Genomic DNA, 13,775 nt, shown 5'->3' with positions numbered 1-13,775 from the left:
CCAAGCAGGCCCGGCTCCAGGATGAAATGACTGAGGGGGCCGTTAAAAAATCCGAGGGGGCGATTTTTTTTCACAACAACGAAAAATACTGGCAATGTAATGATTTGACACACCAAGCTTTTTTCCTTCTCACTGCTCTACAATCTTTTTGCTTCTTTATTTTTATTCCGGATTTACCCGTCTCGTTCAGTTGTTTTCCTCTGATCTTTAATAACAGATAGTACATTATCAGATGGCTGCATTTTGGTTAACAGACTAACATTGATTTCCTCAATTTATAAATGGACAGGCTCTGTAATTATACCATAACCTTTTCTCCTCTATCCCTTAACTCGTCTTCCTATACAGATTTACTTACCTCTAGTCAGGTTAGGATTAAAGAAACATTAATCTGGTTGATTTTTATTTTCAGGATTGAATGTTCAAATCAAGGCCTAAAACCTGACATTTCATAAGAAAGTGACTAATATATAATTCGAATGTAATATTGGATCAAATACTACACCAAATGGACAGACATAGATTAAAAATAAAAATGAAGTCCCCTGGTTTGTCTCTAGAGTCTAACTGCCATGAGAAAAATTGAATTAATGTTCCAAAATCCGTCACTAGATGTACAACCGTATTGTATTACATCATGTATTTGTTAGCTGCCCGGATTATAACAGACAAAGACTCATTCTGAAAACTGCACTGGAACAACATAACATCAAGGACATGGATTTCAAGTCAATATACGAAAGTAAATCAAGAAATGAAGTAAACAAGCTGATCTTCAAGTTACTCAAAAACACTGGTCTGAGGACAAGGATTTAATAGAAACATTTAATAAATCAACAGTAGGTGGCGATATATGCTCCAAGTGGAAGCGATTCGCCATTAAAGAAAATAGAAGAAGAAGAAGTAGTAGAAGTAGAAGAAGAAGAAATACGCTAACACTACACACAGGCACAACACTGTTACTCTGTTTTTACTGACATATAACATTTGATTTCCCCTTGCTCTATTTTTTTTAACGCACATTCAAAAACGGGAACATTTTCGGGAGTCTCAACCGGGTACCAGCCACCGAAAACGGGGACGTTTTGGTCACCCATCCGACTATGTTTACAGCTAGCATACATGCTATTGCTAACATAAGACTACAAGCTCACTTGGGGTTGAGGCTTTTTTACACGTTGCTTGACTGCCTGCCCACATATCTGATCCACACATAGTAACGTGTATTGGGGGAAATAATTATTTAAAGTTATTTAATAATTGTGACATTTAGTGTACTTTTTGATGGATGAATGATGCTCAAAGTGAGGGGGGAAATAATACAACTGAGGGGGCAATGCTCCCTTTTGCCCCCTCGTGGCGCCGGGCCCGCTTCCAAGCCACAGCTTCGGAAAACGAAGAAGAATGGAACAGGCTAAAAAGTGTGCCACTCTCTCTAACGGTTTCAACATAAACTGTACTGAAAATAAATACCTCACGATGTCTATCTAATTATGAACTTGCTTTACTTCACGGAACACATTTTTGGTGATAACAAATGTAACAAAGTAACATATTTACCAACACATGTTCTACGCAGGTTCTGAGCCACTACATACTTACATTTAAAGAGCCTGTGACAGCATCCCAACAACTGTTGTGCAATGAAATATTGGGCTACTAGTAATCTCGAACCGTCAGTTTAAAAAAGAAAAAGCGATACCGTTCCGTTAAATATCAATAATTTCGAACATCGCGGGGAAATTCCTTGGAGTCATTTTGAAGTTTTGGGGGCAGCCGGAAGTGACGTCAATGCGGGAACGCTTCGAGAGCCAAACACGGACAAAGTGTGTTGTCATGCGTAGAAATGGTGAATTACTGAGATTAGGCACGTTAATAACGTTTTAATGAAGTTGACTACAGTATATTCATATTTGTCAGTGCTTTCATGTCAATTCGGGGGGCATAAACATAAATGATCGTGTTGAAGATGATGATTACATTAGGATTAAAAATCGGGAGTGAGAGCTGCTGAATTTCCTCCCGTCGGATGTGATATAAAAACAAATCGATTATTTTTGTGGTTGTAAACTCAAGTGGATGAAACTACATTTATTAGTGCTTTCATGTCAATTCGGCGAACATATGATACATCAAATGATCGTTTGTTTGAGCCGGTATGCATTTCCTGATGAGAAAACAAACCGATGCTTTTTGTAGTTGTAGTAGTACACCAACAACATGGATTAAACGTGTGTTTTTTTTTACCACAATGTTGGGGAAATTAATGGATAAAATGCACGGATTATTATTATTATTCCCACTCCGATCGGGACACTAGGTCCACCGTTTCCCCGCAGCGAGGCTCCCCCCGTTGACAGTTTACGTGGGCTGGGTGCAGTGGCGGACTGGCCATCGGGACGAATCCCGATGGGCCGGTACCGAAGTGGGCCGGTCGGATAAGTCACCAGCACATCCCCCATAGGCGGCGCGTGAGGCTCAGGTTTGAGAAGGCTAAATAACTTCTTTTACCTGACGCTGCCCGCCCAGTGTGCGAACTATACCACGGGATTTTTTTTTGTTGCGGGGGGGGGGGGTAAATGCTGATCCGTGCATTAATAGCAACAGCACATACATAGGCCTATTATAAAGAGAAAATCTGTTGCACACGGGGTGGTGCCACATGTCTACATTTACATGAAACGTCCCGATGGATCATGTAAATGTCAACAGATTTCCCGAGCATGTATGGGCTACGCAAACTTCAATCAACTTGATAATAAATAATCCACGGACCACCAATGTAACGTTTGACTGTTTAATTAATTAATTAATTAATCAACTTAAAATGACTCAAATGTGATCCACTCACTCCGCTGTTGGCTGGTCCAGCCAGCCGGCGGCCACGGGACCACCGCAGCAACTTCGCCCCCCATCTCGAGCAGCAGGCAAGGAGGAAGAGGAAAAACAGGTGGGGTGGTCATCAGCAGCATCATCATCTTCTCCCACATCTCCTTCGATCTCTACTACTGTATGGTAGTTGTAGTCATCAAGTTAGCTTCTCTTGGCTCGTCTTCTTGTGTCTCTTCAGCCCCCAAGTTAACGTTAGCTGTCAAGTTAGCACTAGCACTGACGTTAGCTCCCTCCTCTCTCGGTTCTGTTGTAGCAGCAGTCACAACCATAGACTGTATATATAACTGGACCAAGCGGCAAACTCTGGGGAAGAGCCGGGAAGCCAATACGGAAGTGCCACACACTGCAGTTCATATATTGGCCGATAGGCGATGGCTGCAGAAAGGAGCAATTTCCATAGACCCCCATGTTAAAATGCCCAACTTTACAGCGGAAAAAAACATGTTTCTCTCCCTGGCTCCATACATTTTATTATCGATATAGTTAGATTCCACCTTCATGATTATGGATCTGTGAGTGAATTGTTTTCTAACGCGACCCTTTTATTTATATTAGGTCTTAAAGTTTGTGCATACATTAGGGCGTGGTCACTTTGATTGACAGATACGTGCCTCACTGTCAGCTAACAGCAACTTGTCCAATGTCCACTCTGCTAGGCTACAACCATAGAGGCTACAACGTTAGTTAGTCATAGTACTGTACTTGACCCTTTAGCTTTAGCCGTGTTCGTGGTGATATACCAGACAATTAAGATGTCGTGCTGTGCGCTTGAATGTACTAACAGAACTTCCAAGAAGTCTACTCACAGCTTTTTTCGGTGAGTAAAATGATAATATTATACATGTTAACCCCGTTAGCAGGTGTTTGTGTGCTTGTTAGCTTAGCTTGTTATGTAGCTAGCTAAGGACGTAACCCTGTATGCATGTGTATATATATATATATACAGTTTAGTTTATGATTCAGCCTTGGGTAAGACTTTTATAGTCTATGGCTATGACGCCCATAATGCTAAATGGGAGCAAATGTTAAAAGTGGACCCAATTATCCCAGTGGTGGCCGCCGGAGTCCGCCGCCGAAGCTAACCGGAGCCGTAGCTAGCCCTTTGCGGCTCCGTTAGCTTCGGCCAGCGGCGGAGCCCGGCGTTATAACTGGAGATCAAGGAATGCAGCGAAACGCGGACTTGGTTCGCCTGCAGCCCGCTATAGTATTAGCTAAAGAAATGATGTTGAACAAGGCTTATTAAGCTGAACATCGCCACAATTGTTCTGCTATGTATCGGTACTTATTTTATTTTATTAACGTGTGAATGACAAGCATTAAGAATAACAACAAATAGCTATTTATCTTGCATATTATCTCGTTTGATTATGAATGTAACGTTTATATAGTGGAACTACACTGTTTTATCAAAACCAAAGTGCCACGCAGTAACTTGGTAGGCCCATGCATGTATTTCAGCAGGAAATGTGCAACCTAGATTACATTTACCAACACAGACTATATAGAAATATTTGTAAAAGTTGTTCATGCGTTACTAAGTGAATATGGCATTAACCCTCCTGTTGTCTTTGGGTCGGTTTTCATGTATTTTTGAATAAAGGTTTCCTTTCGGTGATCCAGACAGGCTGGACCAGTGGGTGCTGAACATCCGGAGGAATACATGGACCCCCAACGTTTCTTCTCGCCTGTGCAGTGCACACTTTGAGAGTCATCCCTTCAGCACGGACTCATGGGTACAGATCCTTTTTTAAAAACAAAATAACTTGGTTCCATTTGTGAGTGTAAATTGTTGTTACTAATTAAATACATGTTATACATTATACAATGCTAAATAATTGTTATGGCACAGCTTGCACATCAGTGATGAGTAATGTTCTTTTTATTAAAGGCCAAATTAAGATTTTGCCAGTTAAGTACAGAAAAATAGAAATCGATTTGTTTGCAAACCATCACATTTCTCTTCAATTTATGCAAAGACTCTTTATCATAGATAGAGAATTGCCATTTCCCCCCACATACTCTATGTTAAAAACAGATGAATTATATTACCTTTTTTTTACATTATTTTAATAGCAACATTCATTCATCTGTTGTCATCTTATAACTTATTTATCTTAACAGCTATCACTGTAAAAGAAAAATGATTTAATTTAATTTTACTATACAATATTTATCTTTACATTCTGTTCTTGCATATGTCTTATTATATTTACGTGTATATAGATTTCTGCCTGCACTAATTTATTATTCTTAATTTAATTTTGAATTTCTTTTATTGTTTTATGTCTTATATAACTGTTGCATTGTTGGAGGAGCTCGGGACAGATGATTTTCATTGCCATTCCCACACTGTAGCCTATGTGCTATGACATAAATCCTTTGAATCTGAATCTTGGAAACACGTAATTGTTGAATGGATTAACTGCATAGTTAACATGTTGGCCCTCTATTGTCTTTTATAATGCACTCTTACATTTAAAACAACATTATTCAAAAGAAAGTTGAATATCTACAGACCTCAAAAAGTTATTTTATGTGTTTTTGTTTATTATTTTTATTAGGGAAGGAGATGCCTGAAAAACACTGCAGTGCCCACCATCTTCTATTTCACCAATGGCAAAGAACAACAGCCTGGAAGGAGAAGCAGGTGAGTAGCAATGACGAGGTAAGTGACACTCCTAGTTCGACTGTTAATAGCAATGAGGAGGTTGCAGATGTAGACCATGGTAGTGGTGAAAACAGTCTTGCTGCTGATCAGAGCAATATCATTATGATACAAGGCATGCCTGAAGAAGCCTTTGTTGTTCCACATGTGGAGCATAATGACATTCCAACAGTCAATGCTTGTGAGGAGGGTGTTGGTTTGGGCAGCAGCAGCCAACAAACAAAACAAATTGGAAAACAGGCAGACTCCGCCTCTGTTCACTCTTACACTTGGGCTTTAAACTAAGACGGGTCATACTGAATAGTTTGTGCACACATTTCTAACATGTGATCTTTCTTTCATGTAGGACGCTTGAGGGAAGTTACAACGCCTCGGCCAATGGGATGTCTTCTCCACGTGAAAGAGATTGAAGGCATAATTTATAACTTGAGACAATTTTCCAAAAGTTATGACTTGTATTGGCTTAGATAGTAATGGATTACATCGAACACGAATCAAGATTGTATAGAAAAAAATGAAAGTGTAATCCTTAGTTACATAGGAAGAGATGTAATCGGATTAGTTTTACTTTTTTTAATAATAGGGAAACTCAGGATTACAATCTTATTCAAAACCTAAAAAGAGCAGATAGTGGTTGTTGTAAAATGATCTCTTCTCTGGAAGCCGTACTGTTCTGGAGGATAATACTTTAATTGTGAATCTCTACACCTACTGCCTGAATCTGCTTTATGGTATTATATTATACATTTTAAGTAAAAAAATCATATTCATATTTCTTCTCTCCTGTGTTTATTTGATATTGAAGTAATCCAAAACAAAAAGAAAGTTATCAGGTTACATTACTTTTATATCTTGATACTCACATGAAGTTACTGGTTGTGTATTTGGCAAGTAGCCCTCCCAAGCCTGTGCATAAGTTATATCATTTTAATTACTGATACAGTTGTTGCACATCTTTAATTTATTTTGTAGTGTACTTAAAGGGATAGTGGAAATTGAACCCCAAATAGTTTCGTTTTAACTTATATACAAGCATAATTACGTACCAAAACAATCACACCTGATTAAAAAAATATAATAATTGCCTTACGCATGTTAGAAGCACTTTATTGCAGCTTCCCCGAACTTTTTTAGAAACGAAATGATCGATTCAGCCAAACCGGAAGTGAGGAAAACTCAGGAAGACGAAACAATAACAAACCATGGCGTCTATGCAGAATGAACGTGGAAGGGCAAATATACCAGACAAAGAAGAAGGATTGTACGAGGTATCCAGTGATGATAGCGAGTCAGAAACATCCTCTCGGCTTTCCTGCGAAAATGTAGTTTTAGGAACTGAATCTGAATCCGGTTCAGTAAGCGACGATGGTGAGAATATTGAGCCAGACGATGGACCATTACGTCCTTATTTGTTCGAGCCCGAGGTGATGGAGTTAGTTCACGGCATGGGCAATGGCGAGGATGACCAGGACCAGGCGCCAGATGATGCACCCCTACGCACAAATAATCTTGACTGGTAGGTCCCTAAGCATAGCTCACGCTAGGCGCTATATTATATATTGCAAAAGTTGGCATGCATGCACTGTAGGCCTATGGCTATGCGCGAGGATGACTGCATGTAGGGTACATTTCATAACATACCAGGGTCAGGTTCACATAAATTATCTTGTCACATTTATTATTGTATATGTAACAGCCTTATGGGCATTAATTACATGAATACATTTAAATGAATTGTATACTAGCATGATATACAGCTAGAGCCAATCGGTCTTTTGACGTAGTATGGTCCTAATCCTAGGCTAGCCAGGCTGCCTGTCAAGTGTAGGCTGTACTCACAGTACTGTTAGTCTATCATGTCTATATGATGACTGTAGTGTACACATTCGACACTGTGTACCGGATTATCGGATGACGAGGCCTCCGGTCGCCTAATCGACAGGCAATAAATGGCGTTGTACACAATGGTACAGGCTAATGATGCATTAAATCAGCCAGAAAACATAATAAAAATACTCGTGCCTCGTCCAATGTTTGTGCCCGTCTTCCTTTGTTTTCGTCATCACCCGAAGATTCCCGAAGTATTTTGTTTCATTGAGAGGGCGTGGTCGGGAGCAGTAAAATTGAAAATAAAATGAAACTAGGCGCATGAAATTAAAAAAAATGGTTTATTATGCTTATTTTTAATAAAAATACATAAGTTAAACCCAAAATTCGCGGTAGCTGAATGCTATGGTTCTGTACGAGTCACCGGTTGCCAGGTACCTGAGAAAAAAGTAATATACATGATTTAAAAAAAAAAAAGTTATACGCCACGCAGACACACACACACCAACATACCACAGACACACACACATCACAGACACACACACCAACATACCACAGACACACACACATCACAGACACACACACCACAGACACACACACCAACATACCACAGACACACACACATCACAGACACACACACCACAGACACACACACACCAACATACCACAGACACACACACACCACACACACACACACACACACACACACACACACACACACACCAACATACCACAGACACACAATTACACCACAGGCAGACACACATCACAGACAGACACACACACCGCAGACACACACACAGACATACCACAGACCAACATACCACAGACACACAATTACACCACAGGCAGACACACACACATCACAGACACACCAACATACCACAGACACATCACAGACACACAATTACGCCACAGGCAGACACACACACACCGCAGACACACACACACACACACACACACACACACACACACACATCACAGACACAGACACAATTACACCACAGACAGACAGACAGACACACACACACACACACACACACACACACACACACACACACACACACACACACACACACACACACACACACAGGGGAGCAATACTGCATTTACCTAGCTATCTTAATTAATGTCATTCATCTGAACTAAATCACAGACTTCATTCATCCATTGCATGCATTCTCTCTCTTTATATACAGAGCAGGGTTTCCGTTAGCCGGTAATTACCGGTTTTTAGCTGGTAAAATTGATAAAAAAAAACGGTAAATTCAAAACCTGACGGTCAAAATGTCTGGTAATAATTAGGGAGGCTCCGATCGATCGGCCGCCGGTCATTATCGGCCGATATTCACTCGGTGCTCTCTATAAAGGCCGATCAGGAGAGCTGGATCTGATCGATATGGACATAAACGCGAGTGAAGTATAACCGGAGCGAGAGAGAGATCAGATCAGCTGCTGAGTCAGACGGAGACACACAGCTCTGCATGAGCACCTGAAGCCCCGCCCTCTGTTTAGCGAGCTGCAGGCGCTGCATATGAGAGAGAGAGAGAGAGAGAGAGAGAGAGAGAGATACTACAAGTAGTTTGTTTGAATGTAATAATTGTGTTGTTTGTGGAATCATTTATTGAAAAATGAATCTGAATTTTTCGATCTGTTACGATTATAAACTGAAGCAATATAAAAATGAGCCCCGTGAACTGAGTTTTAAACGGAAGCATATCCGCTCATAGTCCGGTAATTACCTGCTAACGGAAACTCTGCTACACAACTCTTATTATTATTGAAATATGACCGGTAAGTTTCAAATTAGTCCGGTAAAATAAATTCTGCTCGGACATTTGACCGGCGAGAAAAAATCCTAGCGAAAACCCTGATACAGAGTCATATTAAAGAAGTAGAAATACACAAAACGTACAGTAGGCAGATGGCGAGTCGCTCGGCGGGTCCGATTGACAAACGCATACGGGTGTTTGCCTTTGCAATCAGTGGACCGACTTTTCCGAGCAACTCGTCGAAAGCGTCTTTGCTCATCCTGCTGAAACAGTACACCATCCAGGCGGATCTCTTGGACAAGAACGTGGTATTCTCCCCGTTGCAGACGTTTTCTGAGTATCGGATGTACCCAACAGCGACGCACTATACGTGGCCTCCTGCGAGACATTGAATAAACCAACGCTACCGTTGCTACAAAACCGGCATCCATTTTGGCAATAGTAAAGAAGAGCCGGGCTTTTTTTTTGTATGCCGGGGGCGGGCGGGAGATTCCTGATTGGTTGTTGGTCGCATTGGGCGCGAGAAAGCGCCAAGCCTCAGACACGCCCAGCTTCAAGCTTTTCTGACGCCTGTAGTGTGTACGGGCCGTAACAGCGGCAGGCACTTGACAGAGCCGTCACTCAATGTGACCACGCCCTAATTTATGCACACACTTTAAGACCTAATATAAATAAAATGGTCGCGTTAGAAAACAATTCACTCTCAGATCCATAATCATGAAGGTGGAATCTAACTATATCGATAGTAAAAATGTATGGAGCCAGGGACAGAAACATGTTTTTTTCTGCTGTGAAGTTGGGCATTTTAACATGGGGGTCTATGGAAATTGCTCCTTTCTGCAGCCAGTGCCTATCGGCCAATATATGAACTGCAGTGTGTGGCACTTCCGTATTGGCTTCCCGGCTGTTCCCCAGAGTTTGCCGCTTGGTAATACCCAAAGGCGAAGCGAGGAAACGAATACCTATACTAAGATGGAATAAAATGTCTTGAAGTTCTGATCTGTCTTTTCCTGTAGGTCCAGACGCTCCGATCCACTCTCTCCCCGAAGGAGCGCCCCCTGCTGGCCGACAGGACAACAACAGCCTGGATCCGCCCAGAAAGGTAGATGGAGTGTGTGTGTTCATCTCACTGTGTAAAGACACAATTCCATGGGGAAGAAATCCCAATAATAACATCTCAAAACAGACGCGTGTTTGGAAATGTGTTATTTTTAACTAAGTGGTCAAAGTTATTCGACCAAATACATGATTATCATCAATCCCTAAAGTGTGTGTGTTCAAGTGTCTCTGTGTGTGTTCATGTGTGTGTGTTCAAGTGTCTACGTGTGTATTCATGTGTGTGTGTGTTCAAGTGTCTCCGTGTGTGTTCATGTGTGTGTTCAAGTGTCTCCGTGTGTCTCCATGTGTGTGTGTGTGTGTGTGTGTGTTCAAGTGTCTCTGTGTGTGTTCAAGTGTCTCTGTGTGTGTGTTCAAGTGTCTCCATGTGTGTGTTCAAGTGTCTCTGTGTGTGTGTTTTCAAGTGTCTCCGTGTGTGTGTGTGTGTGTGTGTGTGTGTGTGTGTGTGTGTTCAAGTGTCTCTGTGTGTGTGTTAAAGTGTCTCTGTGTGTGTTTTCAAGTGTCTCCATGTGTGTGTGTGTGTGTGTGTGTGTGTTCAAGTGTCTCCGTGTGTGTGTTCAAGTGTCTCTGTGTGTGTTTTCAAGTGTCTCCATGTGTGTGTGTGTTCAAGTGTCTCCGTGTGTGTGTCTGTGTGTGTTCAAGTGTGTCTCCGTGTGTGTGTTCAAGTGTCTCCGTGTGTGTGTTCAAGTGTCTCCGTGTGTGTGTGTGTTCAAGTGTCTCCGTGTGTGTTGAAGTGTCTCCATGTGTGTGTGTGTGTTCAAGTGTCTCCGTGTGTGTGTGTATTCAAGTGTCTCCGTGTGTGTGTTCAAGTGTCTCCGTGTGTGTGTGTGTGTGTGTGTGTGTGTGTGTGTGTGTGTGTGTGTGTGTGTGTGTGTGTGTGTGTGTGTGTGTGTGTGTGTGTGTGTGTGTGTGTGTGTGTGTGTGTGGTGTGTGTGTGTGTGTGTGTCATTCACCCTATATGCCATTGAAAACCTCTTATTTGTGACTTCTTCTGTTGAACTGTCCTCGTAGAAGAATGCAGCCGGGGATCAAGGGAAGAACAAAGGGGCGAGGAAGAAGAGGGAGTACGTGCCCCAGAGACGGTGTGGAGGCCACGCTGTTCTGCTCACACTCCGCAGAGCGTCTCAGGTACGCCTTCCTCCGTCACATCTACACAAAACACCTCCATGTGTTGCATCGTGGCTCCATTTGATGTCTCTCCCTCCAGATCCCAGGCGGCAAAGGCTACATGTTTAAGATGGAGCTCCAAGCCGAAGCTCAGCAGCTCTGCGACAAGTCCTTCTCTGTGGTGAGTGGAGTATTCGTTGCAACAAGTGCATTTAAACCTGCTTATTGCACCCTAATAAAGTGAGGATTTGACACGACTAATGATTTTAAACATGATTTCATATATTTGAAAATTAGCGTTTTGCTTTCGCTAAGATAAAATAGTTGCGTGGCAACTTAACTTAAAATGACGACGGCACTAATCGAGATGTTCTGGTGTACTTTAGATATTTAACCTTATTCTGTGTGTTGACATTTACGACCATCCCTGCTTCTAATGTCCCGTAAGGAATGTGATAATGGACGGCACTAATCGAGATGTTCTGGTGCATAACTGTCAGTCTTTTACATCCTTTTATTTATTTTGACATTGTTAAACACCAATATGTAGAAGTATTGGATCATTGCGTGTGGGCTGTAACAGTTTAACACGGTAGACGCTCTGAAATGACCACGAAGCATTATGACACAGAATAATGAACTATTTAAAGCAAATAAACAATTTTTGGTCGAGCCAAATTGCTGTACATACAATACAAATACTTTACAATACAAACACTGTGTGTACAACAGCAAACATAAAAAAAGTCACACATGTTAGGGAATAATTCCGTCTTTACTTTAGATATTTAACCTTATTCTGTGTGTTGACATTTACGACCATCCCTGCTTCGAATGTCCCGTAAGGAATGTGATAATGGACGGCACTAATCGAGATGTTCTGGTGCATAACTGTCAGTCTTTTACCTCCTTTTATTTATTTTGACATTGCTAAACACCAATATGTAGAAGTTTTGGATCATTGCGTGTGGGCTGTAACAGTTTAACACGGTAGACGCTCTGAAATGACCACGAAGCATTATGACACAGAATAATGAACTATTTAAAGCAAATCAAGTTTTATTTATCTAGCACATTTTCAAAACGATTTTTGGTCACATAGCACACATAAAAAAATCACACATGTTAGGGAATAATTCCGTCTTTACTTTAGATATTTAACCTTATTCTGTGTGTTGACATTTACGACCATCCCTGCTTCTAATGTCCCGTAAGGAATGTGATAATGGAGTCGTATGTTGATACTACCAGGTTTTATGGCCTGACCTAAGCACCACGGATGTCGGTTCCATTGTTGCTAGGTGGTCACGTACCTTCCCCCAATATGTGGGTTGACTCTCTGTAAACTAGTTAAAGGGTCTACCGAGGTGCGAGGCGGATCAGATTTGACATGGCAACCCACCCGTGCCGTCAGAACCTTTGACTGTGTGACTTGTGATGTGAATTTCTCCGGCCGATGCTTGTATTAAAGATCCGTGTTTGACATCAAAGCTCCAACTCTCCTCGTGTGTCTGAGTCCTGACTTTCCATTGCTGCAGAAGTTTCCCTACACACAGGGAAATGTGAGGAGTCGTGCTCCGCTCAGACTAGAAGGCCAGAGAGAAGAAGTGAGTCTTTAGTGTAGATTTAAAAACCTCACATGGCTAATATTAGTCATATATGTGCAGTAAGGTATTCTATGCCAATACCAAATATCACAATAGACTTATTATGTTATTACTTATTTCTTTTTATATTGTTTTTCTCACAGAAAATCATTTGTGACCCGGGGGGCGTACTACGAAGCAGGATTTTCGCTTGGCGGCTAATTTCAGGGAAAACTCGGGGTTTCCGGTCCTACGACGCTGGTTCTCTTCTTAGCAGGCTAGATCTCCATGGTAACTGATTTTCCAGGAGATCAAGTCAGTGAAAGCACCGCCTGCTGACCAATCAGAGCTCAGTGTGCGGAGTTTAAAGCGATCAAGTCATATTACAGGAGAAAGGAAATACAGAAAAGCTGCCGTTGCAGGAAAGACGGCCGGCAGAAATCAGCGACTGTGTGAACGTGAACATTAATAGAATATCAGCTCCATCTTCAGAGTAATCTGACTATTATAACATTAGCGTTAAGAAAGCTTACTTAAATATCTGCCACAACATAAGTAACCGGATCAGAGTACATTAAGTACAGTCCGCGGCACATCACTTCATAATGTATCATATATCTCCTTATCTGAGTCAGCTGAGCCGTATCTGGCCGTGCAACACTCAGCGTCAAAGACTGGAAGCAGAAGTATTATTTTAAGCAACACATTAAGTTGAGGAAACACTCGAGTCACATGTAATGAAAGTCAGATCGTGTCTTAGACGGGCAGTGATATCATAAACCTGTTAATGGACGCATTCAAACACAGCTC

The 13,775-nt window shown here is 41.6% G+C and overlaps 1 protein-coding gene across 1 annotated transcript in view; it reads left to right on the top strand.

Annotated features, from left to right (window-relative positions):
* The first annotated feature begins 10,020 nt into the window (after nt 1–10,020).
* The window catches only part of LOC117442610 (crossover junction endonuclease MUS81-like), a 40,090-nt gene continuing 36,335 nt past the window's right edge, over nt 10,021–13,775 (top strand). The window contains exons 1-4 of the mRNA XM_034078586.2: nt 10,021–10,084; nt 10,173–10,258; nt 11,284–11,400; nt 11,480–11,560. Coding sequence (XP_033934477.2) covers nt 10,021–10,084; nt 10,173–10,258; nt 11,284–11,400; nt 11,480–11,560 — 348 coding nt within the window. The remainder of the gene's footprint in view (nt 10,085–10,172; nt 10,259–11,283; nt 11,401–11,479; nt 11,561–13,775) is intronic.

This window comes from Pseudochaenichthys georgianus, chromosome 3 (genome assembly GCF_902827115.2).
Source record: "Pseudochaenichthys georgianus chromosome 3, fPseGeo1.2, whole genome shotgun sequence".
NCBI lineage: Eukaryota > Metazoa > Chordata > Actinopteri > Perciformes > Channichthyidae > Pseudochaenichthys > Pseudochaenichthys georgianus.
This window is presented reverse-complemented; position numbering and strand designations above follow the sequence as displayed.